The sequence below is a fragment of the Bos grunniens genome, chromosome 15 (assembly GCF_055505025.1).
Source record: "Bos grunniens cultivar Pamir isolate PY7600 chromosome 15, Bosgru_T2T1.0, whole genome shotgun sequence".
In the NCBI taxonomy this organism is placed as follows: domain Eukaryota; kingdom Metazoa; phylum Chordata; class Mammalia; order Artiodactyla; family Bovidae; genus Bos; species Bos grunniens.
The window spans coordinates 76,405,706-76,430,003 of record NC_141179.1 but is presented as its reverse complement, the minus strand read 5'-3'; the positions used below and the strand labels follow the sequence as shown (position 1 = coordinate 76,430,003).

The window sequence follows — 24,298 nt, the reverse complement described above, 5'->3', positions numbered from 1 at the left end:
TCCCTTCTCACTCCACACACACAAGATGTTTTAGTCCAATTTTTAATTAAACCGCACACAATTCAGGGCATCAAGTCCCACCAACTTCATTAGAAACCACCTGGGAGGGTGGAGGGACTGGAAGAGAGGGGTGGTGAGAAGACCCCCTCTCCCCAGCCTTCTGCTACAGGGACTGAAAACATCAGAGTTACCCCCAAAGCTGGGTGGGACGAAACACCAACAGAAGGGACAGGAGCCAGGAAAGCCACCCTGAGGCCCGGAAGGTGGGGATGAGCGGAAGCGAAGATTCTTTCAGCCTTAAACTCAGGGATGTTCGCAACTGTTAGCTGAATGCTTTCACCTAGATCAGGTTACCAGCCCAGCCCTACAGGAACTGTATCTTGAGGGGGTCGGCACAGCTGAGGTAGAAAGCTCTGAGCTGACCCTTGCTCCCGCACCACCTCCTGGGGAGGCAGAGTTCGCAGAAGCCAAAGTGGCTCCCTGGCTCCACTTCTGGGAGGCTGTTCCCTGAGCCAGGTAGCTGTGCCAGGTGGCAGCTGCCCCTTAGGGGCAGGGGAGTGAGGCGGGGAAAACTGGTGTTGGGGACTGCGGGAGAGTGTCACTGAGCCTGCTGAACCTGTGAAGGACGTACCACGTTCAAACAGGGGAAACATGGGGGGCAGACGGCAGGGACAGGGAGCTCTCCCATGATGCAGCCCATTGCCAGGCCACTTCCCAGCAGCCCTTGTGGGTGCCAGGACCAAGCTTGGGTACCGCAGACCTCTCACCCCCTTTCATGGGACCTGCTCATCTCATTGCAGAGAAGAGGGAACGTTTGCCCATTTCCTCCCTCAGCCCAGCCCACGCTCTCCTCCAAAAGAAGGCTGGTTTGGGGTGGGGGGGGGTGTGGGGGGTGGGTCAAAGCTATGCTACCTGCCTGGGACACAGAGAGGTGAGGTTTCTCAAACCCTAAGCCTCTGGCGGGGGTCCCAGCCCCATCTCCCCTGAGTGTAAGTGAAGACTCGCTGGCTTTGCCAATGCTGTCCCTTCAAGGTGTGGCCTGTTCCCAACCTCAAAGGTCGTGTGGAGGTAGAAGGCCCTGGAAGGGGGCACAGTCTCTGGCACGTGCCCCTGTCCTAGTCCCTGCAAGCTGCTGCTCCTCCAGAGAACCTAACTGGCTCTTCTCACGGAGGTGTCCCTCCTCCCTATTGGAGGACAAAACCCTGCAACTAGGAAAGGGGTTGAGACGGGTCTGGCAACTTTCTGACGACACTGGGAAACACTGGCTCCATTTCAACCACCAGGTTCCCGTCACGTCTGTAAGGCCATAGTCTCCGGGTCCAGAGAGACACCTTCATTGCATTCAGGGGTGTGCTCCCAGGGGCTGGGCTGTGCCTGGGTCTCTGGAGAAGCTCACACCTCCATGTTGCTCTTCTCGTTCTCCCTGGGGTGGGGCTCCTCCTGCGTCTTCTTCATCTCCCGGCCCCTGACCCAGGTATAAGCAGAGGAGCCCCCCAGCACCATCATGTTGCTCGTCCACCAGAGAAAGCTCTTGGCCTCCTCATAGTAGAGGACGGCCAGCACCGTCTGGGCACAGGCTTTGGCTGTGCCAGACACGTTGTGGGTCAGGGGACTGGTGAACTTGATCTGCAGTCCCGTCACATAGCCGATGGCGAAGCCGAACAGGCCGCCCAGCGTCATCATAGCCCAGAAGTGGGCGCTGCCCAGCTGGGGGAAGGCGAGGAGGGCCCGGAGCTCCCCCAGCGCCAGGAGCAGGGGCAGGAAGAGGACGCAAGCGTTGGCGTTGTTGTAGAAGGTCAGACGCCAGATGCTGCCGTCCACCGCCGGGAGCACCTTCTTGGTATAGATGGCGTTGAGCGAGACGCAGAGGCTGGCGAGCACGCCGAAGAGGGTCCCCGTCCAAGACAGGGTGCCCTCTGCTCCTTCCTGGTCCACTCCAAGCCAGAAGCCACCTGCAGTGGGGAGAGGGGAACGAGCATGAGGAGGAGGAAGGACAGAGAATTTTGCCGCCCAAGTTTACAGACTGTGTCACGCTGATCTCATCATTCCGTCCCCCTGGCCCTTCCTGCAGGAAAGGTGTGCAAAGTCTCCACTACGTGCAAAGCACCACACAAGGGCTGGGGGAGTTAGGCCAGGGTAGGAACCCTTCCTCATGGGGCTTTGCATTCCAGCAGAGGAGAGAGCCATTAAAATGATTCCTTTCCCAATTACTTGTTTAATTGCAATTGTAATGAGGTCCATAAAACAGGACAGGGTGCTGTGAGAACCCTGTAACTGGACGACTGGGCTGGCCTGGGGCCCCCTCAAAAGCAACGTGTGAAATGGGTTCTGAGGGTTGAGCGTGGCTACAGCACTTAGTGGTGGGGGTGACCCTGGGCGAGTGACTTGAGGTCTCAGAGCCTCACTCAGCCTCCCGGTCTGTGAGATGGGAGTCTACCCTGGTGAGAAGCACTTATGGCCCGAGGCCTTTGGGGCTGCTTACTCTGAGACTATCATTTTGTGACACCTCCTACCCATGGAGCCTCCTCGGCGCCCCACTGCCCACCCTCAGCTTGGCATGCTGGGCTCCCCAGGCCCTCGAACCCCATCTCCCATCACCCCGAGTCGCCACTCTCATCTCCCTGCTTCTCACACCAGGGTTCAGCACCCTTGATCATTTTCTGAACCAGAAACGCTCTCCTCCTTCTTGGGACATTGCACTCATTCTTTAGGTCAAAGCCAGCCTCTCCAGGGCTGAAGTCTCTCCTGGTACCCCCAGCACCCAGACCTCTTCCTGGCTTCCTCCTGCCTGTGCTTTCCTTCAAGACCCTTGCCTGCCCTGGGCTGGTAGGCACCTGCCCACGGGGACAGTACAGCCTCTCTAGCTTAGACCCCACTTTCCCAGAAGGCAGGGGCCGAAATCTTATACACGTTGTGTCTCCCACCACATGATTTTGGTGTCAGAGAGACCTGGACTCCGATCGGGCTCTGTCATTTAAAGGCTGGGTGGCCCATGGAAAGTCTACTTAAATTCTCTGAGCTCCCATGTCCTTCCGCTGTAGACATCTGGGTTCATGTTCTTGACCTTCACTCCAATCAATCTACTCTCTACCTTGCAGCCAGCGTGATCTTCCTACAGGACAGATCTGCTCAGGTCCTGTCCTGGCTTAAAGCCTCTCTGGGCATCTCCACAGCCCTCAGGAAACAGTCCAGGCTCACTTAACTTGGGCAGCCTCACGGGCACAGCCTGCTCTGGCCCAGCCACGCAGAAATGCGTGTTTTTTCTTCTGCCTAGAACGTTCTCTCCTCACTTCTTCCTTACATCCATCTAGTACTTCCTTTGGAATGCCAGCTTAGAACCCTCCCTCCCTGCTTTTCTCTCTCCCGTCTCCACCCCGCCAGGGTTTCCTCAGCACCTTTTATATCTGAGTCATGGCATAACTTCTTGACTGCCAGGCATCAACCCCATGCCCTCCAGGAGCGTGGGAGCTGCATCTACCTTTTCAGAATCTGCATCCCCAGAGCTCTTGGCACATGCTTGGCCAGTGAGTAATATCTGCTGAGTGAATGCATGTAGGTTGTTTTGGAGGTGGTCGTGAGGATCAGAGGAGACAAGACTGGGCCGTAAGCACTTGCTGGAAGTGTTCTCTTTCTCGTCAGCACCTTTGCAAAGAGGTACCCCCAGCCTGGTTCTGGGGGCACAGCCAGAGGGCCCCCAGCCCTCCTGCCGGTTACCTTTTGAGTCCAGAAGAGGGACTGCCCCTTTTAAAATTCCAGACCCCAGAGGGAATCTCAGCCAAGAAGGAGCACTGAATGATACTGTCCAAGGAAGGGAGGAGGAGGGGACCAGGACGGGAGGAGGAGGGGGCCTGGAGAGTCACCTGAGACCCACGTTCCCCCACAAGGAGGAACGGGGGTGGGGTGGGGTGGAGGGGGTGGGGGTAGGGCAACACTGCGGAGAGGAGGCCCAGGCGCTGGGCCAGCAGACAGCACTACCTCCTGGGCGCCTGTCCCAGCAGCCAACCAGTGAATGTCCTTTCCCAGAAGCTGTCTCACCATCCACTACTCTGATTACTTTTCAGACTTGGGCCTAGTTTCCCTACAGACTTCACGGGCCTGCATGTAAATTAGCCAATCAGGAAGTCCCTCCCTCTCCCCCCACACCCCCCACTCCATAAATTCAGCGGGCTGAAGTGGAGATCCCTGGGGCATTTGTCTAAGTAAGGCCTGGGAGTCCATACCAACTCCCTGGGGGAGGAAATGGGAGCTGCTGAGATGGATCTGCCAGGGGTCTTGGCAGCTGCCATCACTCCAACCTCTGCCATTCTCTCTCTCTCACCTTGAACTGAGACTGGGCAGGCCTAGGTCCACAGTGGCTCAATGAGGAAAACATTTTCTAGGACAGGTGGCATGGGATGGGCCCCTCCCCGCCACTGGTGCAACTCAGCTTGGGGACTCAGATACTAACCAAGACGATGTAGGTCAACCAAGATGAAGTCTGCAGAACCAGGAAGAACCTGAACAGGTTCAAAGAAAGATTCCGTTCCTGGAAGACTGAGCCTCAGGAGGACTCTGAGGAGGTGGGAAGCTGGAGGTGCTCCTACCTAATGGGCTGCAATAAAACACTTTGTGATGATGGAAATGATCTACCATCTGTGTCGTCCAGTACAACAGCCACTGGCCACACGTGGTGACTGAGCACTTGAATACAGAATCAGGTCACAACTGAGAAACTGAATTTTAAAAATGTCATTGAATTTGAATGGAAATAGACCCATATGGTCAGTGGCTACTGAACTAGATGGCACAGTTCTAACCTCTAGGGCAGGGTCCCCAACCTCCAGGCCATGGACCAGTATGTCCTGTCAGATCAACGGTAGCATTAGATTAGAAATACAATGTGCAATAAATGTAATGGGCATGAATTATCCTGAAACCATCCCCCCACTCCTAAGTCTGTGGAAAGACTCTTCCACGAAACTGGTCCCTGGGGCCGAAAAGGCCAGGGGCCGCTGCTCTAGGGGACAAGAACAGAGCGGAGTGATTAGAAATACAGGCTTGGGGGAGCAGCCAGTTTGAGTATCCATCCCAGGCTGGATACTTCCTAGCTGTGGGGCCCTGTGAGTGACTTAACCTGTCTGGTGTCAGTTTCCTTGTGTGTACGTAGTCGGTCATGGTGATGATAATACCATTCAGGCAACCTCTGGGCAACATAGGAGATGCTGTATGCAAATAATTAACACAGTGTCCCCAGTAGTAATTTTTATTTTCTGAGGGTCAAGTCTGGGAAGACAGCTAAGTTATCCCATAGCATATCTCTTGCCACCGTCTCAGGCATTATCGTAAGCCTGCAAGGTCAGAGGATGATGGTACACATATATTTATTAAAAGATGCAATGTCCTCTAGAAAGAGCACTGGGTGAGAAGTCAGGACACTCGAACTCTTGAGAAGCAATAGAATACAGTGGTCAAGTGTAAGGAGCCAGATTACTTGATCAGATCTCACCTCTACCACTTATTAGCTATGTGCTGTGTGATCTTTGACAAATCACTTAACCTCTCTGTGCCTTGGTTTTCCCTGTGTGAAGTATAGATTGTAATCCCATCTTGTTTGAAGGACCCTGATTAGGCCCCTAGCTCGCTGGATGACCTCCAGAAAGTTATTTGCCCTCTCTGGACCCCAGACTCTTCATATGACGGTCAAAACAAGGGAGCCGGGGCAGATAAAGCCCAAAGATGTTTGACAGGGTTGTTCTTTAGGGTTTCAGCTCCCATCCTCCCCCAATCCCCTCCCCACTGTGCCCACTCCCTGTGTCCCTGGCTGGCCACTCACCGATGATGACGCTGCAGGTGAGCAAGGCATAGAAGGAGGTGGTTTGCTTGAGCAGCAGGTAGGAGAGCAGCACATTGAAGACGGTGGTGAGTGAGCGACCCACGTTGTAGAAGGCCACACCCACATACTTGAGGCAGAGGTTATTGAAGGTGATCATGCCAATGAAGACCACAGACAGGGGCAGGACGCTGCGGGCCACCTTGAGGTCCAGGTGCAGGGCGGGGAAGTCCACGGTTCCAGGGCAGCAGGTGGCCAGTGAGCTGAGGCCCTTGCACAGCAGCACGGTCACCAGGCACTGGTAGAAGGTGACGAAGATGGGGGTGTCCAGCCGCAGGGAGGGGCTATCCAGCAGGTACTTGTTAAGGAACACCATGGAGATGGACGTGACCCAGTAGAGAGAGACGACCAGGGCGATCTGCAGTGCCCGCAGCACAAAGGGCTTCTCCTGGCTGGCCTCTGCCTCTCCAGAGGGATCGGAAGTCCCCATCAGTGCCATGTGCAGGATTTTTGACCGCTTCAGAGAGGCCCTGTTCATGGTAGCAGAGGAGCTGGGTCAGCTCACAGCCAGACTGATTTCCTGGAGTACAGGGCAGCGAGCTCACATCTGCTTTCTGCAAGCTGAAGTCCTCAACTGTCACATGGCGGGTGGCCTGGAGGCCTCCCACTCTTCTCTCGGATGGAGAGGTTCTGCTTTGGGGTGAGCTCCACCACCTGCTCCCACCCTCAGGGGACTCATCAGACAAGACAGGGGAAAGGTGCCCGATGGGCTAAGGCTGGACGGAAATGACAAGTTAGGGGAGAAGGGGCTGGAACCGAGTAAGAAGGAAACCAGCGGGAAGTGGGGGAGGGGAGGAATGGAAGAAGAAAGGGGGAGCAGGAGAAACGCAGGGCGAAGGGGCTTCAAAAGGGCGGGGGACAGCGTGAGGAAGAGGTGCGGAGAGAAACAGGCATGGGCTGCTATGGGAGAGAAAAGGTTCGCAGGGCGAGAAGGGGGAGGCATGCAAGGAGCTGAAAAGAGGGTGTGCGGGGGGGATTTGGAAAGAGGGTGCAGGCGAGGTCAGGGGCGCTCAGGGCCCGGGTCCTCCGGACCCGCAGTGGACTGGGCGGGTCCAAGCCCACGGCGCGCGGTCTTCCCAGGCTCCAAGCTTCCACTCGGTCCCGAAGCCTCCAGATACCTGAGGCCCCTCCCCCGGGGGAGGCGGGACCAGGACTCATTTCCTGACACGCCCCCAACACCCTCCTTAAAGAGCCCGCGCGCCGGTATCTCCCTTAAAGCCACAGCGTCTGAGAATTGGCCTTCCGAGTCTGGCTCGCGGTGGGCCCCTGGCAGCCCGTGGGCGCTCCTCGCCCGCAGCTGGTGGTGCTGGGTGTTGGATCTCGGTAGCCGCGGAAGGGTCCTGTGGGTGCTAGAGCCTCGGCCCCCTTCCAGCAAGCCCTCCCTCCCTGCTCCATCTCCTCGAGAGGCTTAACTCCCTCCGACTCAGCTCATCTGCAGGGCCATCTTGTCCCTCATCCGGGCAGGACCGCGTCCCCGGAGCCCTGGCGCCACCCCGAGTCCCCTGGGGTCCAGAGAACCGTGGGCCCCGCCGCATCTCTCCACCTAGCCGCGCTCGCACTTCCAAAACCTTGTTGCAATGGCCTCCTTCTCCCTACTTTCTCAGCCCCCAGCCCTCTCCCGAGCCTGAAACCCACCCCCCAGGAACGCCCCCACCCCAGATTCGAGGCCCTCCGGGTGGCCCAATCCGACCCTCAAGGCAGCACCCCACTCCCCCTCTCAGAAGCCCCACCCACCCACCCCCAGGCCGGACCCAGCCGCAAGCTCCTGCCCCGGGGCTGGCGGTCCCTAGCCGCGAGGCGACCCCGGCGCTCACCTCCTCTGCACTGGCCGCCTGCCCACGCAGCCTGGCGCTGCACCTGCCGCGCCGCGCCCAGGGCCGCGCCCGCGGGAGATTACTTCCTGCTCCCAGCCCCTGGCGTGGGCGCCGCGCCAGCCTCGCCCACCAGCTCCCCACGTGGAACTGGGTCGGCCGCAGGGCGACCCAGGCCGCAGCCTAATCTTGGCTGCGAGTTATCCCGCCGGTCGTGGGAGCAGGCCCCCTTCTCTTTCCAAGGCCACCCCAGAACCGGGTATCCCGCCCGGGATCCCCCACCACTCCAGTTACCGCGGCTTGCAGGTCCCAGTACCCCGCTGCATTCGACCGGCTGCCGGCCTGTGCTTCCAGAAATGTGTTCGGGGGAACAGCCGAGATTCTTCCCGCCGGCAGTCCGGCGGTTAGTGGAGGGTCCCCCTCCCCCTCCCAAGGATGGGGCCTGGGAAATGGTCGCCAGCCTGGGCCATCACTCACCAGGCAGCCGGGAGGACCGACTTTTTCCTGGTTCCCGCTCTAGACACTAACGTTGGGTAACTGCTCCAGAGTTACCGTCCTTAAAACTAGGAGGCTGGACTTTGCAAGTGGGTCTCAACCTCCTAGCTGATATGGTTGAAAGTAAGGACTACGATTTGTTTGTAATATTTCAAACACCATTTGATTAGTCCCTTTTGATTTGTGAATGAGAAGTCTGAGATTTACTTGAAAATACTTAGAATTCTCAAGACCACCCCGCTCCCCTGCAAGAAAACCCCAAAGGTTGATAGATAAAACGAGACAGGCAATTGTTGAAGTTAGGCTTGGGTACATGGAGGATACAAGAGTCTCCTTACTTCTATGTACATTTGAAAATTTCCATAATAAAAAGGTAAAACCTATGGAGTACATTTAGAGTCTTACTTGCTAACTGCATAAACCCTCACCAGTGTTTCAAACAGCCCATGGTGGGCTATGGGAACTGAAAGGGTTGCAGTGGAATAAGCACCCATCAACAGCCCCAGCCAGGGCAGACCTCCAGGGTGAGCTCTGCCCCAGGCCTGCCTTCTTCCTCCTGAAATGGGACTTCCTGCTTCCTAGTTATGGGCAGGTCTCTAGGTGGAGGATACCATTTGATCACCTTGTCACCTTGGGGATCAAATTACCCTTTGGGGGAAGGAACGGCTTAAAGGGACTGAGCTGGTCCTCTGACTCGGAGAGTCTCACTCCAGGGCCAAACATTAAAGGGTGTGGGTTTCAGTTTGTGAAGAGCAACCCCTAAACCTGCTCTTCTCTCTTAGGCCTGATATTTCACCATGACAAATACTTCAGTGACACACAGGGCAAGCTTGTTTCTAAGAGGCTGTGGTTTCCTGGAAGGGCCCTTTAGCTTGGCAGGTTCAGTTCAGTTGCTCAGTCCTGTCCGACTCTTTGCAATCCCATGGACTGCACCATGCCAGGCTTCCCTATCCATCACCAACTCCCGAAGCCTACTCAAACTCATATCCATCGAGTCGGTGATGCCATCCAACCATTTCATCCTCTGTGGTCCCCTTCTCCTCCCACCTTCAATCTTTCCCAGCATCAGGGTCTTTTCCAATGAGTCAGTTTTTCACATCAGGTGGCCAAAGTATTGGAGTTTCAGCTTCAGTGTCAGTTCTTCCGATGAATATTCAGGACTGATTTCCTTTAGGATCGACTGGTTGGATCTCCTTTCAGTCCAGGAGACTCTCAAGAGTCTTCTCCAACACCACAGTTCAAAAGCATCAATTCTTCGGCACTCAGCTTTCATTATGGTCCAACTCTCACATCTGTACATGGCAGGTTAACAGGAATTAATTTATCTGATGAATGTGCTGTCACCTGGATCCCCTAGGGCAGAAATATATGATCTATATAGGCCTGATGCACTTCACCGAGAGAGACCCAGGGACAGTCTACACTGGATATTTGGGGCACAGTCTGGGCTCTCGGGGGGCCAGGAAACCAAGGCCTATCCCTGTGTCCAATCCCTCCCCGGATGCTGTATCTGAAATTCCACCATTATCGACACTCCCTTGATTAAGGTTGTGACAGGCCAGTACTGTAAATCTCACAGGTCCCAATCCTTTTAGCTTTTCACAGGGAAAGGAGCAGTGGGGATGTTTCACAGAGATCTAAGGCCTTAGGAGCTGTGCACTTTGCACAAACTGCTTCTGAGTTGTTTTTATGCTATGCTATGCTATGCTATGCTAAGTCACTTCAGTCGTGTCTGACTCTGTGCGACCCCATAGACGGCAGCCCACCAGGCTCCCCCGTCCCTGGGATTCTCCAGGCAACAACACTGGAGTGGGTTGCCATTTCCTTCTCCAATGCGTGAAAGTGAAGTCGCTCAGTCGTGTCTGACCCTCAGCGACCCCATGGACTGCAGCCTTCCAGGCTCCTCCATCCATGGGATTTTCCAGGCAAGAGTACTGGAGTGGGTTGCCATTTCCTTCTCCAGTCTGAGTTGTTTTTAAGGAATGTTAATTGTTTAATCCGATTATAAAAGGTGAAGTTTTAGGTTTTGTCAAGAATAATTATCCAGGGTGTGAACTTGGTATGAGGCAGGTCATGAGGTCATTAATGCAGCAGCTGGACCGTTTATGGGTGTGGTCCTATTTTCTTAACCTTGACTGGGAGCCACTAATGATGTCAGAAGGAGACAACACCTACAAGTCAGGATGAACAGAACTAACCTCCCAGGGATCGGGGGTGGGGGGGGGGGTGGGGGGGGCAGTGCACTGGTAGCAGGAGGGCCTGAGTGCTCCTGGGAACACACAGGTATTGACTGTCTCAAGCCTGAGTTCAGCAAGGATTCCTGAGCCTGTTGTATGTGGTGGACGTTACTAATTTCCCACCAAAATTCATTTCCCATTTGTCCAAGATAATTGTATGGTTGCCTAGCCAGAGGGCACATTTCCCAGGGTCCCTTGTGGGTAGGTGAACCACCACGTGACTTTGTGCATCGGGAATGGAGGTGATGTGTTGTATGTTCCAAGTCTAGGCCTTAAAATGTTAGGTGGGCGCTCCTCCGTGTTCTCTCCTCCTCTTCCTATAACCCGAGACCTAAATGTGCCTGTCACCCAGCTGTTACCATGGCTGCTGCTGCTGCTGCTAAGTCGCTTCAGTCGTGTCCCACTCTGTGCGACCCCTGAGACGGCAGCTCACCAGGCTCCCCCGTCCCTGGGATTCTCCAGGCAAGAACACTGGAGTGGGGTGCCATTGCCTTCTCCGTGTTACCATGGAGATGAGGTCAATTTTTAGAGGCTGTTGGAGAAGGATGATGGAAAGAGCCAGGGTTTCTGATTGTGTGGTGTGGAGCCACCTGCCAACCTGCCCTGACTGCTTTGAGACTGTTCTTGGAGAGGGGGATCAACTTACATCCCTGAAACCCTGATGGCGTTATGAAGGGATCTCTTTGTTACAGCAATTAGGCCTTTACCCACATACTGACCATAGTCTATACGCCTTTCTCCTGAGATATATGTGTATTCTCTAGACAAAATTGGGGCTTCCCTGTGGGCTCAACGGTAAAGAATCTGCTTGCAATGCAGGAAACCTGGGTTCGATCCCTGGGTTGGGAAGATCCCCTGGAGAAGGGAATGACAACCCACTCTAGTATTCTTGCCTGGAGAATTCCATGGACAGAGAAGCCTATTGGGCTATAGTTCATGGGGTTGAAGAGTCGAACACAACTGAGAAACTAACACTTTCACTTTTCTTTTTAGGCAAAATTAAGAAGGCATGACATTGTGAGTCGGATCCCTCTCTTGCTTTCTCTCTCTCCATTTATCATCTATCCATTCATCCATCCATCCTGTCCCTATCTAGGACCTGACACAATTCCCACCACAGTAGCTATTCAGCACTACTTCCCTGGTGGCTCAGACAGTAAAGCGTCTGCCTACAATGAAGGAGACCGGGGTTCAATCCCTGGGTTGGGAAGATCTCCTGGAGAAGGAAATGGCACCCCACTCCAGTACTCTTGCCTGGAAAATCCCATGGATGGAGAAGCCTGGTAGGCTACAGTCCATGGGGTCCCAAAGAGTTGGACACGACTGAGCGACTTCACTTTCGACTTTCAACTTTCGACCTCTTTGTGGAATGAGTGGAAGTCACACCACCACTAGAGATACCTGATTTAAGACCTGTGGCTCTATGCCCTGAAAAGCTTAAAAGGCTTCTCATTCACCCTGTGTGTGATTCGAAACAAAAATCTGTCCTAAACTGTAAAATAATGTAAACAGAGAAGAAAAAAGTTCTGATTTTTTTTCATGATTGGAATGTTCTTTGGAGTGTTCCAGGGGGAAAAAAAAGCCTTTCCTTTGCTGGTACTCATTGCCCACCCCAGGAGTTGGCAAATATTTTCTGTAAAGGACCAGAGAGTAAGCATTTTAGACTCAGTGGACTATATGGTCTTTGTCACAACTATTCAACACTGCTGTTGTAGTGTTGTAACAAACAGGTGCTGCTATGTTTCAATAAAACTTTATAAAAATAGCCCATGGACTGGATTGGCTCACTGGTGTAGTTTGCTGACCCCTGGTTCACCCTCTGTTAACTTAACCTTCTTTCTTACCAACATTACCCATATTTTATTTGCATGTCAATGTGTCTACCTAAAAATACTCATTCACCAGACCTCCTTGCAGCTAGATGTGGTCATGTGACATACTTTTGACCAAAGAGTTATAAGCTGAGAATTTTTGGAGAAGCCTTTGCTTTCTTATATGAGTAGTCTTTATTGCTTCTTTTTCTTACATGTTCTGTCTATAATGCAGACATGTGGTCTGGATGGGCAGCAGCCACCTTGTAACCATGAGACAAGAGATAGGAGGAAAGCAAAGGGTGGCAGAGCAGAAGTGTGGAGAGAGCCTTCCTGAGTCCCTTAGAGCTTGGAGGAGCCGCCATCCAGCTCTGCACCACCTGCTCTTTATTGCAGGAGATGAATAAGCCCCTGTCAGTGCACCCTTACAGCAAGGTCCAGCTATATCAGGTAACTCTTTACTGCTGAAACTCATGTCTAAGATTCCAGTAAGGCCTGGAGTTGGGTGGTACTGGGTCTGAAGCTGCAAGGGAGGGGATACAATAATCAAGGAGTGAATACAAGCCGCAGACCTGGAGGCCGGCTAGAGAATTTCAAAGCAGGGCTCGTTTGCTAGACAGGGATTAGGAGTGGCGGAGCCGGGCAAATCCCAAAGCATGAGATGCATGGCCAGGGGACGAAGGACTGTTAGCAAAGAAGTTCCAGTGTAGGAGACGGCGTTCTGTAGACCAGAGTAGGAGAGTTGAGGATTAGCAAGAGCTGGTTCTCTGTAACGATAACATCTATCAGAGACAGCACCTTTATGTTAGGGTCTGGCTTCTGGGAAGCACTTAGCTTGAGATCGTGCAGGCCTTTTTGGTTTTTTTGAGATCTAGGATAGCCAAAAGCATTACTTCCCAAAGCTCCTGTAACACGCACCTGAGTAATCTCCAAGCCAGAGTGATGATTCCCCAGGTTAGGTGCGAACCTGTGGGGAGTGAGTGACAGAACCAGTCCTGCCGGTGGAAGGTGTTTTACTAACCCTTATTGGAGGTGGCCCCATGCCGGGATTTTCCATGTACAACATGGCAGTCCTTGCAACAAGGCTGCGAGGGACACTCTCTTGTTTTAATCTCTGTTTTACAGATGAGGAAAGTGAGATCCCAGACACGAGGGGTCACTAACCCAAGGCCACCCAGTGAGGAGGGAAGAGTCGGATTTAAAACCAGACTGGTCTGATTGCTGAGCTGAAGTTTATTCTGCTGCATGAGCTCAGTGCTCGGAGCCCGGTTTCCCGGTTGGTCTCCTGGGTCATTGGTCCTATGGTGTGACCCTGGCATTACTGCCCTCTGTCCTGCAGTTTGTTGAGGGGCAGATATGTGCCTCAGGCCTCACTGCCCCGACCCTCAGGGAACTTGCCGTGCTGTCTCAAGAGCCCTCTGGTTGGTCTACTATTGGATCTTTTTCTCTAACTTTTTCACCTGTTAGTTTCATCTCCCACATGGATTGTAAAGTCCCAGTGGCAGGAAGCATGTAGCTAATAGTTGTGTATCATTATCAGGCCCTGCTCTGGGCCATGCCCTGGCCTCAATACTGCATGGACTAATTCCTCTAGCCTCATGATAACTTTTTGAGATGCTATATTATCCTATTTTATGGAAGGAAACCGAGATCCAGGGAGACAAAGTAAATCACCTAAGGTCATAGGAGCTTGTAGACAGTAGAGCTGGGATTTGAATCCAGGCTGACTGACTTACTTAACTATTAATGTTATACTGCCTGTCTTTGAGCATACAGCACTTTGCAGTTTGCAAAGCATTTTCAAACACATTAAAAAAAAAGTTTTCAGAATATTAGAACTCTAAAGTGTGTTAGAGATCGTCTGTTCTAAACCCCTCACATTACAGAGAAGGAAACAGGTCCAGAGAGGGGCAGTTTATGAAAAATTGAGACAGCCACTACTCTCTTGACTGCTGACAGCCTTGCAGATGCCAAGCTCCTTCCCTGGACTGGAGCTCCGTGAGCACAGGGGCTGTGCCATTGGGCACCTTTAATTCTTCAGCACCTAACAGAGCCTCAGACATAGTAGATGCTCAGGGAGTGTGTGTTAAATGAATATGAGTCTAAGATGATCAACGTCGATAATTATCAGTTCAGTCGCTCAGTAGTGTCTGAGTCTTTGCGACCCCATGGACTGCAGTACACCAAGCTTCCCTGTCCATCACCAACTCCCAGAGCTTGCTAAAACTCATGTCCATTGAGTAGGTGATGCCATCCAACCCTCTCATCCTCCGTCATCCCTTTCTCCTTCTGCCTTCAATCTTTCCCAGCATCAGGGTCTTTTCCAATGAGTCAGTTCTTTGCATCAGGTGGCCAGAGTATTGGAGCTTCCGCATCAGTCCTTTCAATGAATATTCAGGACTGATTTCCTTTAGGATTGACTGGTTTGATCGTCTTTCTGTTCAAGGGACTTTCAAGAGTCTTCTCCAACACCACACTTTAAAAGCCTCAGTTCTTCGGTGCTCAGCTTTCTTTATGGTCCAACTCTCACATCTATACGTGACTACTGGAAAAACCATAGCTTTGACGAGACAGATCTTTGTCTGTAAAGTAATGTCTCTGCTTTTTAATATGCTGTCTAGGTGGGTCACAACTTTTCTTCCAAGGAGCAAGCGTCATTTAATTTCATGGCTGCAGTCACCATCTGCAATGATTTTGGAGTCCAAGAAAATAAAGTCTGTCACTGTTTCAACTGTTTCCCCATCGATTTGCCATGAAGTGATGGGACTGGATGCCATGATCTTTGTTTTTTGAATGTTGAGTTTTAAACCAGCTTTTTGACTCTCCTCTTTCACTAAGAGACTCTTTAGTTCTTCTTTGCTTTCTGCCCTAAAGGTCATGTTCATAAAGGTGTCGTCTGCATTTCTGAGGTTATTGATATTTCTCCCGGCCATATTGATTCCAGCTTGTGCTTCTTCCAGCCCAGCATTTTGCATCACGTACTCTGCATATAAGTTAAGTAAGCAGGGTGACAGTATACAGCTTTGTCATACTCCTTTCTCAATTTTGAACCAGTCCATTGTTCCATGTCTGGTTCTAACTGTTGCTTCTTGACCTGCATACAGATCTCTCAAGAGGCAGGTCAGGTGGTCTGGTATTCCCATCTCTTTAAGAATTTTCCACAGTTTGTAGTGATCTACACAGTCAAAGGCTTTGGCATAGTCAATAAAGCAGAAGTTTATGTTTTTTCTGGAATTCTCTTGCTCTTTCTATGATCCAACAATGTTGGCAATTTGATCTCTGATTCCTCTGCCTTTCCTAAATCAGCCTGAACATCTGGAAGTTCTCGGATCACAAACTGTTGAAGCCTAGCTTGGAGAATTTTGAGCATTACTTTGCTAGCATATGAGATGAGTGCAATTGTGTGGTAGTTTGAACATTCTTTGGTATTGCCTTTCTTTGGGATTGGAATAAAAACCGACCTTTTCCAGTCATGTGGCCACTGCTGAGTTTTCCAAATTTGCTGGCATATTGAGTTCAATACTTTAACAGCATCATCTTTTAGGATTTGAAATAGCTCAACTGGAATTTCTTCACCTCCACTAGCTTTGTTCATAGTGATGCCTTCTAAGGCCCACTTGACTTCGGACACCAGGATGTCTAGGTGAGCGATCTCACCACTGTGGTTATCTGGGTCATTAAGATCTTTTTTGTATAGTTCTTCCATGTATTCTTGCCACCTTTTCTTAATATCTTCAGCTTCTGTTAGGTCCATACCATTTCTGTCGTTATTATCAGGGAAATGCAAGTCAAAACACCCATGAGACATCACCTCACACATGTCCAAAGGACTGTCATCAAAAAGAACACAAATAATGAGGGTTGGTGAGGATGTGGAAAAAAGGGAACCATTGCACGCTTTGGTGGGAATGTAAATTGGTGCAGCCACTGTAGAAAACAGTATGAAGAGCTCTCAAAAAGCTATAAATAGAACTACCATATGACTCAACAATTCCATTCCTGAGTATGTATCCGAAAAAACCCAAAAATACTAGTTCGAAAAGATCCATGCACCTCAGTGTTCATAACAGCTCTATTTACAACATCCAAGTCATAGAAGCAACCTAAATATGTCCATCAGATAAATGGATAAAGAAGGGGACACACACACACACAACGAAATATTACTCAGCCATAGAAAAGATAAAAATTTTGCCATTTGCAGCGACATGGATGGACTTGGAGGACATGAAGTGAAATAAACCAGAAGAGACAAAGACTATATGATATCACTTTTTACATGGAATTTAAAAAGGACAATGAACTACTGAATATAACATAAAAGAAGCGTATTCACAGATATAGAGAGCAAACTGGCGTCCACCAGTGTGTGTGCTGGGGGTTAATACAGAGATGGAAGGGTGGGAGGTACAAAGTATTGGGCGTAAGACAGGCTACAGTGATTACAGTGATATACAATGTATATCAACAAGATACAGCCAACATTTTGTAATAACTGCAAATGGAGTATAATCTTTAAAAAATGGAATATAACATAAAAAATTAAAAAATAAATGGACATGAGTCTGCTGTGGGCATTATTATCACACACACCATTTCACCCCAGTTATGCCTCAAGGCATGTAAGCTTGATGCTTGGCACAGAGTTAAGTGTCCTGGGTTGACTAGAGTTCAACCCTCCAACTCATCCCCAGAACCTCAGAATAGGAGCTTACTTGAAATTGGGTTTTAACAGATGTATTTCATTAAGTTAGAATGAGCTCATACCGGGTTAAGTTGGACTCTAAACCCTATGACTGGTGTTCTTATAAGGAGGGAGGTTTGGAGACAGAGGTGACACAGGGAAGAAGGTCATGCGAAGGCGGAGGTGGAGGCTGGAGAGGGTGGAGTCATGCAGCTACCAGTCAGGATGCTCCAAGAGTTGCTGGAGAGCATCGGAAGCCAGCAGAGAAGCATGGAACAGATTCTCCTCCAGAGCCTCCCAAGGAACCCACCCTTGACACCTTGATGCTGGACGTCTGGCGGTGACAGAGTAAATTGCCATTGTTTTGAGCTGCTGAGTTTGTGGTAATTTGTTATGACAGCACTAAGAAATTAATATAGTACCTGCATGCGTGCTAAGTTGCCTCAGTGGTGTTCGACTCTTCACGGCCCCATGGACTGTAGCCTGCTGGGCTCCTCTGTCCATGGGATTCTCCAGGCAAGAATACGGGAGTGGGTTGCCGTGCCTTCCTCCAGGAGATCTTCCCAACCCAGGGATTGAAACTGCATCTCTTAACATCTCCTGCATTGGTAAGCAGGTTCTTTACCGCTAGTACCACCGGGGAGGAAATTAATACGATATGTTTGTGAAAAACAAAATTAAAAACTCTCGCCTGACTGATAAATGTCTTGATAGCAACAACTATCAAGTCTTTTCTCAGTCTTGGCTGGGAGTGACAGGAGAAAGGGTACCAGCTGCTAATTGACTGCGTAACCCCCCAGCAGACCTCAAGGCATAGTGGAAATCTCCTTAGACTTCTAGTTTTGGGCCTGGTATCTACAATCTTTTGACTTTGGATAATTCTCTCCACCTCTCTGGACCTTTGTTTTCCTATCAGTAAAATGGGAGAGGAGCCAGGCTTGCTGGTCTCAAAAGAAGAAACTCTGACCCTTGTCCCAGATGGTATGTGGAGGGACGGGGAAGAGCTTGTTGAAGCAAAATGGAATATATTGGCTGATGTTCCTGAGAAGTCCAGGGGGAGTGGCTGGCTTTAGGTGAGCTTGACCCACAAGCTTGCCCATGCTGTGCTGAGTTGCTTCAGTCATGTACGACTCTTTGCCACCCAATGAACTATAACCCACCAGGTTCCTCTGTCCATGGGATTCTCCAGGCAAGAATACTGAAGTGGGTTGCCGTTCCCTTCTCCAGGGGATCTTCCTGATGCAGGGATTGAACCCATATCTCCTGTGTCTCCTGCATTAGCAGGCAGGTTCTTTACCACTAGTGCTGCCTGGGAAGCCCCCCAGAAGCCCAAACAATGCCATCAAACAGATCCTGGTCTGGGCTCTTCTCCAAGCATTGGCTTTGTTCTCAGACTCCATATGATGGCAAATGGCTTTAAGCATTCCAGACCTCATGCCATTCAGGTTTTTTTTTAAAAAATAGACTTTATTTTTTAGAGCAGTTTTAGGTTCCCACCAAATTTGAGCAAAGGTACAGAGATTTTTCATAACCTCCATCCCCTACACATGTACAGCTCCCCATTATCAACACCCCCCACCAGAGCGGTACCTTTGTTAGAATCCTTGAATCTACATTGATACATCATTATCACTCAGAGTCTGCAGTTTACATTAGGGTTCATTCTTGATGCTTTATATTTTATGGGTTTTGACATATATGTATATGTATAAAGACATATCTACCATTATACTATCGTATACAATCATGTTTCTGCCCTAAAAAGTATCACTCAAGTTTAAATCTGGTGGGGAAAAAAAAATCAGGTTCTCAAAACCCTTGAGGTTCGCTCTGATTGGTCCAGCTCTGGTCACATGACCACCCTTGATCAATTGCTGTGGCCAGGTAGATAAATCCAGCATCTGGCTTAAGCCCTGCACAGCAAGCTCCACCGTTGCACCCAGATAAGATGATCTGAGAGTGGGGAAGCTTTGGCTCCAGAAATAAAATTAGAAGGGGGAAGAAGAAACGGGGTTGATGCTGAACTGGCAAACTACCCGTATGTGCTGTGAAGGCCTGTATTGTGAAGGAAAGGGTGTCTGGAGGGTTGCGGGGACCTCGTCCCTCTCCCTTTGCTCCTGTGGTTACACCTGGTTCAGTGTTCTCCCACATTCGCCCCTAAATCTGTCTAGATTCTTGTCTCAGGACTCTGTGCAGACATCACTTCCCTAGGGAAACTCTCCAATTAGACAAGGTCTCCCCGATGTGCACTCCCGCGGCTTCCCTTTGTCAATGAGTTATGAGGAAAGTGCACACAGGAGGCATCTATTAATATTCCTTTTTTGGGCAAGAAAGTCTTGATCTCCTTTTGGGATGGTGCCCTCCTTGGCTCTTACTGTCATTGGTGCCATCAATCCACTGCTTTCTTCCAGACAAAGTGAAAGTGGGGGTCTGGCTGCCCATCGCTCTAAAGCCAATAAAGAGACAAGGTTGGTGGAATAAAAAGTTGGCTTTATTTCTGAGGCCAGCAACCTGCAGAGGAGAGCGGACTTTTACCCAAAGACTGACTGCCTACCACTAACCTTCAGTGGGTTATAGGCCGAGGGAGGGGGCTACATGCAGAAACAGCACAGTCAGCTCTGACTGTCATCTTGAAATTGGCTGTGGAGTGGTCTGATCAGTGTCATCTTGATTGTTTTAAGTACCGTTAGTCTATAGTTCCAGCGTTAGTTTGTTCCCTTTAAGGTGGATTCTCGGAACTGTGACAGCTAATGTCACGGCTATGGTCAGGTCCTCGTGTATTAACAGTTAATTTACTCCACCTGGTGGCGATTTGTCTCCCTGTGCTTGAGAATACCCAGTCACTTCAGTCATGTCTGACTCTTTTGCGACCCCACAGACAGGCTCCTCTGTCAGTAGAATTTCCCAGGCAAGAATACTTGAGTCGCTTGCCATGCCCTCCTCCAGGGGATCTTCCCGACTCACGGGTCGAACCTGCGTCTCCTGCATGGCAGGCAGTTTCTTTACTGCTGAGTCACTAGGGAAGCCCTATAAGACAGCTCAAAGGACAGGGCTCAAAATATTTTCTATAGCTCTTGAAGAGAAATTAAGGTCCTTGACTCTGCTTAATGATTAAACTACTATTATTGTCTTGTTTTAATGTTTTCCACAGACAAAAGACAGGCTAAGGTGAGGGTGAGGCAAGGACCACTGGGTCCTGCTGAATTTTAAAAGGGGTGAGTATGACCCAGATCTTACTAATGAGCCCACTGATGATTTATTCCTTCTCTGAATCTAGCTATCATAGCCCCACTTCCCCCAAGTGCTGTGGTTCTAAGAACAGGGTGGGAGAAGAGAAAGGGAAGGACAGCAGGAAGTGTAGACCAGGATGTGTTCATAATGGTTTGTTTGCAGAATGGCTGCCAATAGGCAGATAAAGATTGGCTTCTTTCTTTTGTTCTTGGCTGTAAAACTGGCAGGTGGCATGTAGTGATGGTGAGGTGGGCCAATGTGGATACCTGGGAATTTAAAATTGGTTTAACAAATATCTTCTGATTGATCTTTCTGCTTGACACCCCTACCACTGGCCCTCTCCTCTCTGTTGGATTCACTGTTCAATTCATATAATTTATGAAACACCTTGGGCTTCCTAGGTGGTGCTAGTGGTAAAGAACCCACCTGCCAATATAGGAGACCTAAGAGAAGTACGTTTGATCCTTGGGTCAGGAAAATCCCCTGGAGAAGGGCATGCAACCCACTCCAGGATTTCTGGCCTGGGGCCAGTTGCCCTGCCGAGTTTCTATAAGAGGCACTCTCATGTAGTTGAGACCCTGATGCTGGGACGGACGGGGGGCAGGAGGAGAAGGGGATGACAGAGGATGAGATGGCTGGATGGCATCACTGACTCGATGGACATGAACTTGAGTGAACTCTGGGAGTTGGTGATGGACAGGGAGGCCTGGCGTGCTGCAGTCCATAGCGTCGTAAAGAGTCAGACACGACTGAGTGACTAAACTGAACTGAACATGTAGTTGAGAACCATTGTTATGCACTGAGGTTTGGTTTCAGTCTTCCAAACTCAGCCAAACTGTATTTAATCTGGGCTTCAGCCCTTGAAAGGTCAAGTAGTGAAGCGTCTATTTTTGTGTCATTCTTGACATCCTTGAAATTGTACAAGATCAATGATCCTGTGGTCAGGAGAGGGACGTCATATTTAACCAATGTAACTACATCAGGAATGCAAAGAAGGCAGGTTATTTGGATTATTACTAACATTTGAACATTTTCAAACATAAGTAAGCATTTTAGAAGTAATCCAAGATGAAAATTGTTTTGTGCTTTATATACTGAGATTATTTCAATCCGTTGCTGAATACACATGTATTTATTTTTGCAGAGTAAAATGGTAAAATAGTTAGTGATAATTGAAAATTGTTACTTTATGTGAAAAATAATTGTTTGCAATAATTGTTTGAAATAATAAGTTTCAAAAATTTAAATAAATAGGAAAATAGACTGATGGTTCATATGAATATTAAGAGAAAGGGAATTAGCTAGATAACTTTAGGAAGAACATTTTATTCTTTTGGAACTAATAAATGTTTATACAAATTTAAATAAGAGTACCAAGAAGAATAATAGAGATTCAATTATCTTTTGTAATTCCAATCTTTATAGAATTGTTTGGCAGAACAGCATTTTTACCATTAAACAAAATTACTTTTAAGAACTGTATTTAATTTGTAGTTATTTAATTCCATTTAGACTATTGATCTTTGAACAAAATGTCTATTTGAGAATTATTCTTATCTTGTGGGATCAATTGAAAGCAAAATGTCTGTTTTGCCACCTCAAAATTTTACAAGGAAGAAAAATTCTGATATAAGGACAGCAAAATCCATGATAAATTAACTTCTACTCAGACATGATGAAGAATATGAAGAGTGTGAAGGCAAAGAGAAAAGTAAAGAGGAATCTCGCACTTTTCTAAATGCAAATATCTTATTCTTCCACTAGCCTCATTTGAAAATACGAGGATACTTAGTGTGGCAAATATGCAGCATATAATTGGAAGAGCTGATTATGGAGAAAGTAGAATTCCTGCACATAATGTTCAGGGTTTTTTTGTTAGGCTTATTCATATATACATTATGTACAAACATTTTATATTTTAAGTGTACAGTTCTGTGAATTTTGACAAATACGTAAACTTGGGTAACCACCACGATAATCAGGATGAGAATGGTTCTGTTACCCCCAGAAGTTCCTTCTGGTCGCTAGTGAACTGACTTCTGTTCCTATAGTTTTGTTTTTTCCAGATGTCATATGAGTGGAATCAGACAGTATGTAGCCTTTGTGTCTGACATCTTTCACTTAGCATATGCTTTTAAAATTCATCCATGTTGCACGTACCTTAATTTGTTTACAATCACCAGTTGATTGTTCTTGTTCAGTCGCTCAGTCGTGTCCGACTCTTTGTGACCGCATGGACAGCAGCACGCCAGGCTTACCTGTCCTTCACCATGTCCCGGAGTCTGCTAAACTCATGTCCACTGAGTCAATGATGACACCCAACCATCTCATCCTCTGTCGTCCCCTTCTCCTCCTGCCCCCAATCCCTCCCAGCATCAGAGTCTTTTCCAATGAGTCAACTCTTCACATGAGGTGGCCAAAGGACTGGAGTTTCAGCTTTAGCATCATTCCTTCCAAAGAACATGCAGGGCTGATCTCCTTCAGAATGGACTGGTTGGATCTCCTTGCAGTCCAAGGGACTCTCAAGAGTCTTCTCCAACACCACAGTTCAAAAGCATCAATTCTTCGGGGCTCAGCTTTCTTCACAGTCCAACTCTCATATCCATACATGACCACAGGAAAAACCATAGCCTTGACTAGACGGACCTTTGTTGGCAAAGTAATGTCTCTGCTTTTGAATATGCTATCTAGGTTGGACATAACTTTTCTTCCAAGGAGTAAGCGTCTTTTAATTTCATGGTTGCAGTCACCATCTGCAGTGATTTTGGAGCCCCCCAAAATAAAGTCTGCCACTGTTTCCACTGTTTCCCCATCTATTTCCCATGAAGTGATGGGACCGGATGCCATGATCTTCGTTCTCTGAATGTTGAACTTTAAGCCAACTTTTTCACTCTCCTCTTTCACTTTCATCAAGAGGCTTTTTAGTTCTTCTTCACTTTCTGCCATAAGGGTGGTGTCATCTGCATATCTGAGGTTATTGATATTTCTCCCGGCAATCTTGATTCTAGCTTGTGCTTCTTCCAGCTCAGCGTTTCTCATGATGTACTCTGCATAGAAGTTAAATAAGCAGGGTGACAATATACAGCCTTGACATACTCCATTTCCTATTTGGAACCAGCCTGTTGTTCCACGTCCAGTTCTAACTGTTGCTTCTTGACCTGCATACAGATCTCTCAAGAGGCAGGTCAGGTGCTCTGGTATTCCCATCTCTTTCAGAATTTTCCACAGTTTATTGTGATCCACACAGTCAAAGGCTTTGGCATAATCAATAAAGCAGAAATAAATGTTTTTCTGGAACTCTCTTGCTTTTTCCATGATCCAGCAAATGCTGGCAATTTGATCTCTGGTTCCTCTGTCTTTTCTAAAACCAGCTTGAACATCAGGAAGTTCATGGTTCACGTATTGCTGAAGACTGGCTTGGAGAATTTTGAGCATTACTTTACTAGCATGTGAGATGAGTGCAATTGTGCGGTAGTTTGAGCATTCTTTGGCATTGCCTTTCTTTGGGATTGGAATGAAAACTGACCTTTTCCAGTCCTGTGGCCACTGCTGAGTTGTCCAAATGTGCTGGCATATTGAATGCAGCACTTTCACAGCATCATCTTTCAGGATTTGAAATAGCTCAACTGGAATTCCATCACCTCCACTAGCTTTGTTCATAGTGATGCTTTCTAAGGCCCACTTGACTTCACATTCCAGGATGTCTGGCTCTAGGTCAGTGATCACACCATTGTGATTATCTGGGTCGTGAAGATCTTTTTTGTACAGTTCTTCTGTGTATTCTTGCCACCTCTTCTTAATATCTTCTGCTTCTGTTAGGTCCATACCATTTCTGTCCTTTATCGAGCCCATCTTTGCATGAAATGTTCCCGTGGTATCTCTAATTTTCTTGAAGAGATCTCTAGTCTTTCCCATTCTGTTGTTTTCCTCTATTTCTTTGCATTGATCACTGAGGAAGGCTTCCTTATCTCTTCTTGCTATTCTTTGGAACTCTGCATTCAGATGCTTATATCTTGCCTTTTCTCCTTTGCTTTTCGCTTCTTTTCTTTTCACAGCTATTTGTAAGGCCTCCCCAGACAGCCATTTTGCTTTTTTGCATTTCTTTTCCATGGGGATGGTCTTGATCTCTGTCTCCTGTACAATGTCACGAACCTCATTCC

At 48.9% G+C, this 24,298-nt stretch overlaps 1 protein-coding gene across 4 annotated transcripts; it reads right to left on the bottom strand.

The window, feature by feature from the left end:
• Window positions 1-28: 28 nt before the first annotated feature.
• Window positions 29-8,149, bottom strand: SLC35C1 (solute carrier family 35 member C1). Of its 4 annotated transcripts, none has more exons than XM_086341289.1 (3): window positions 7,975-8,149; window positions 5,813-6,339; window positions 29-1,952 (listed from the first exon to the last, which is right to left on the bottom strand). In XM_086341289.1, exons 1-3 carry the CDS (start codon window positions 8,004-8,006, stop codon window positions 1,393-1,395), a joined length of 1,119 nt encoding a protein of 372 aa, XP_086197415.1. In that variant the 5' UTR covers window positions 8,007-8,149; the 3' UTR covers window positions 29-1,392. The 4 variants fall into 4 exon arrangements, with proteins under 4 accessions (XP_086197415.1, XP_086197417.1, XP_086197416.1 ...); XM_086341291.1 differs by lacking the exon at window positions 7,975-8,149 and adding an exon at window positions 7,684-7,834; XM_086341292.1 differs by lacking the exon at window positions 29-1,952 and adding an exon at window positions 4,453-4,591 and having other exon boundaries at window positions 7,975-8,086.
• Window positions 8,150-24,298: the final 16,149 nt, after the last annotated feature.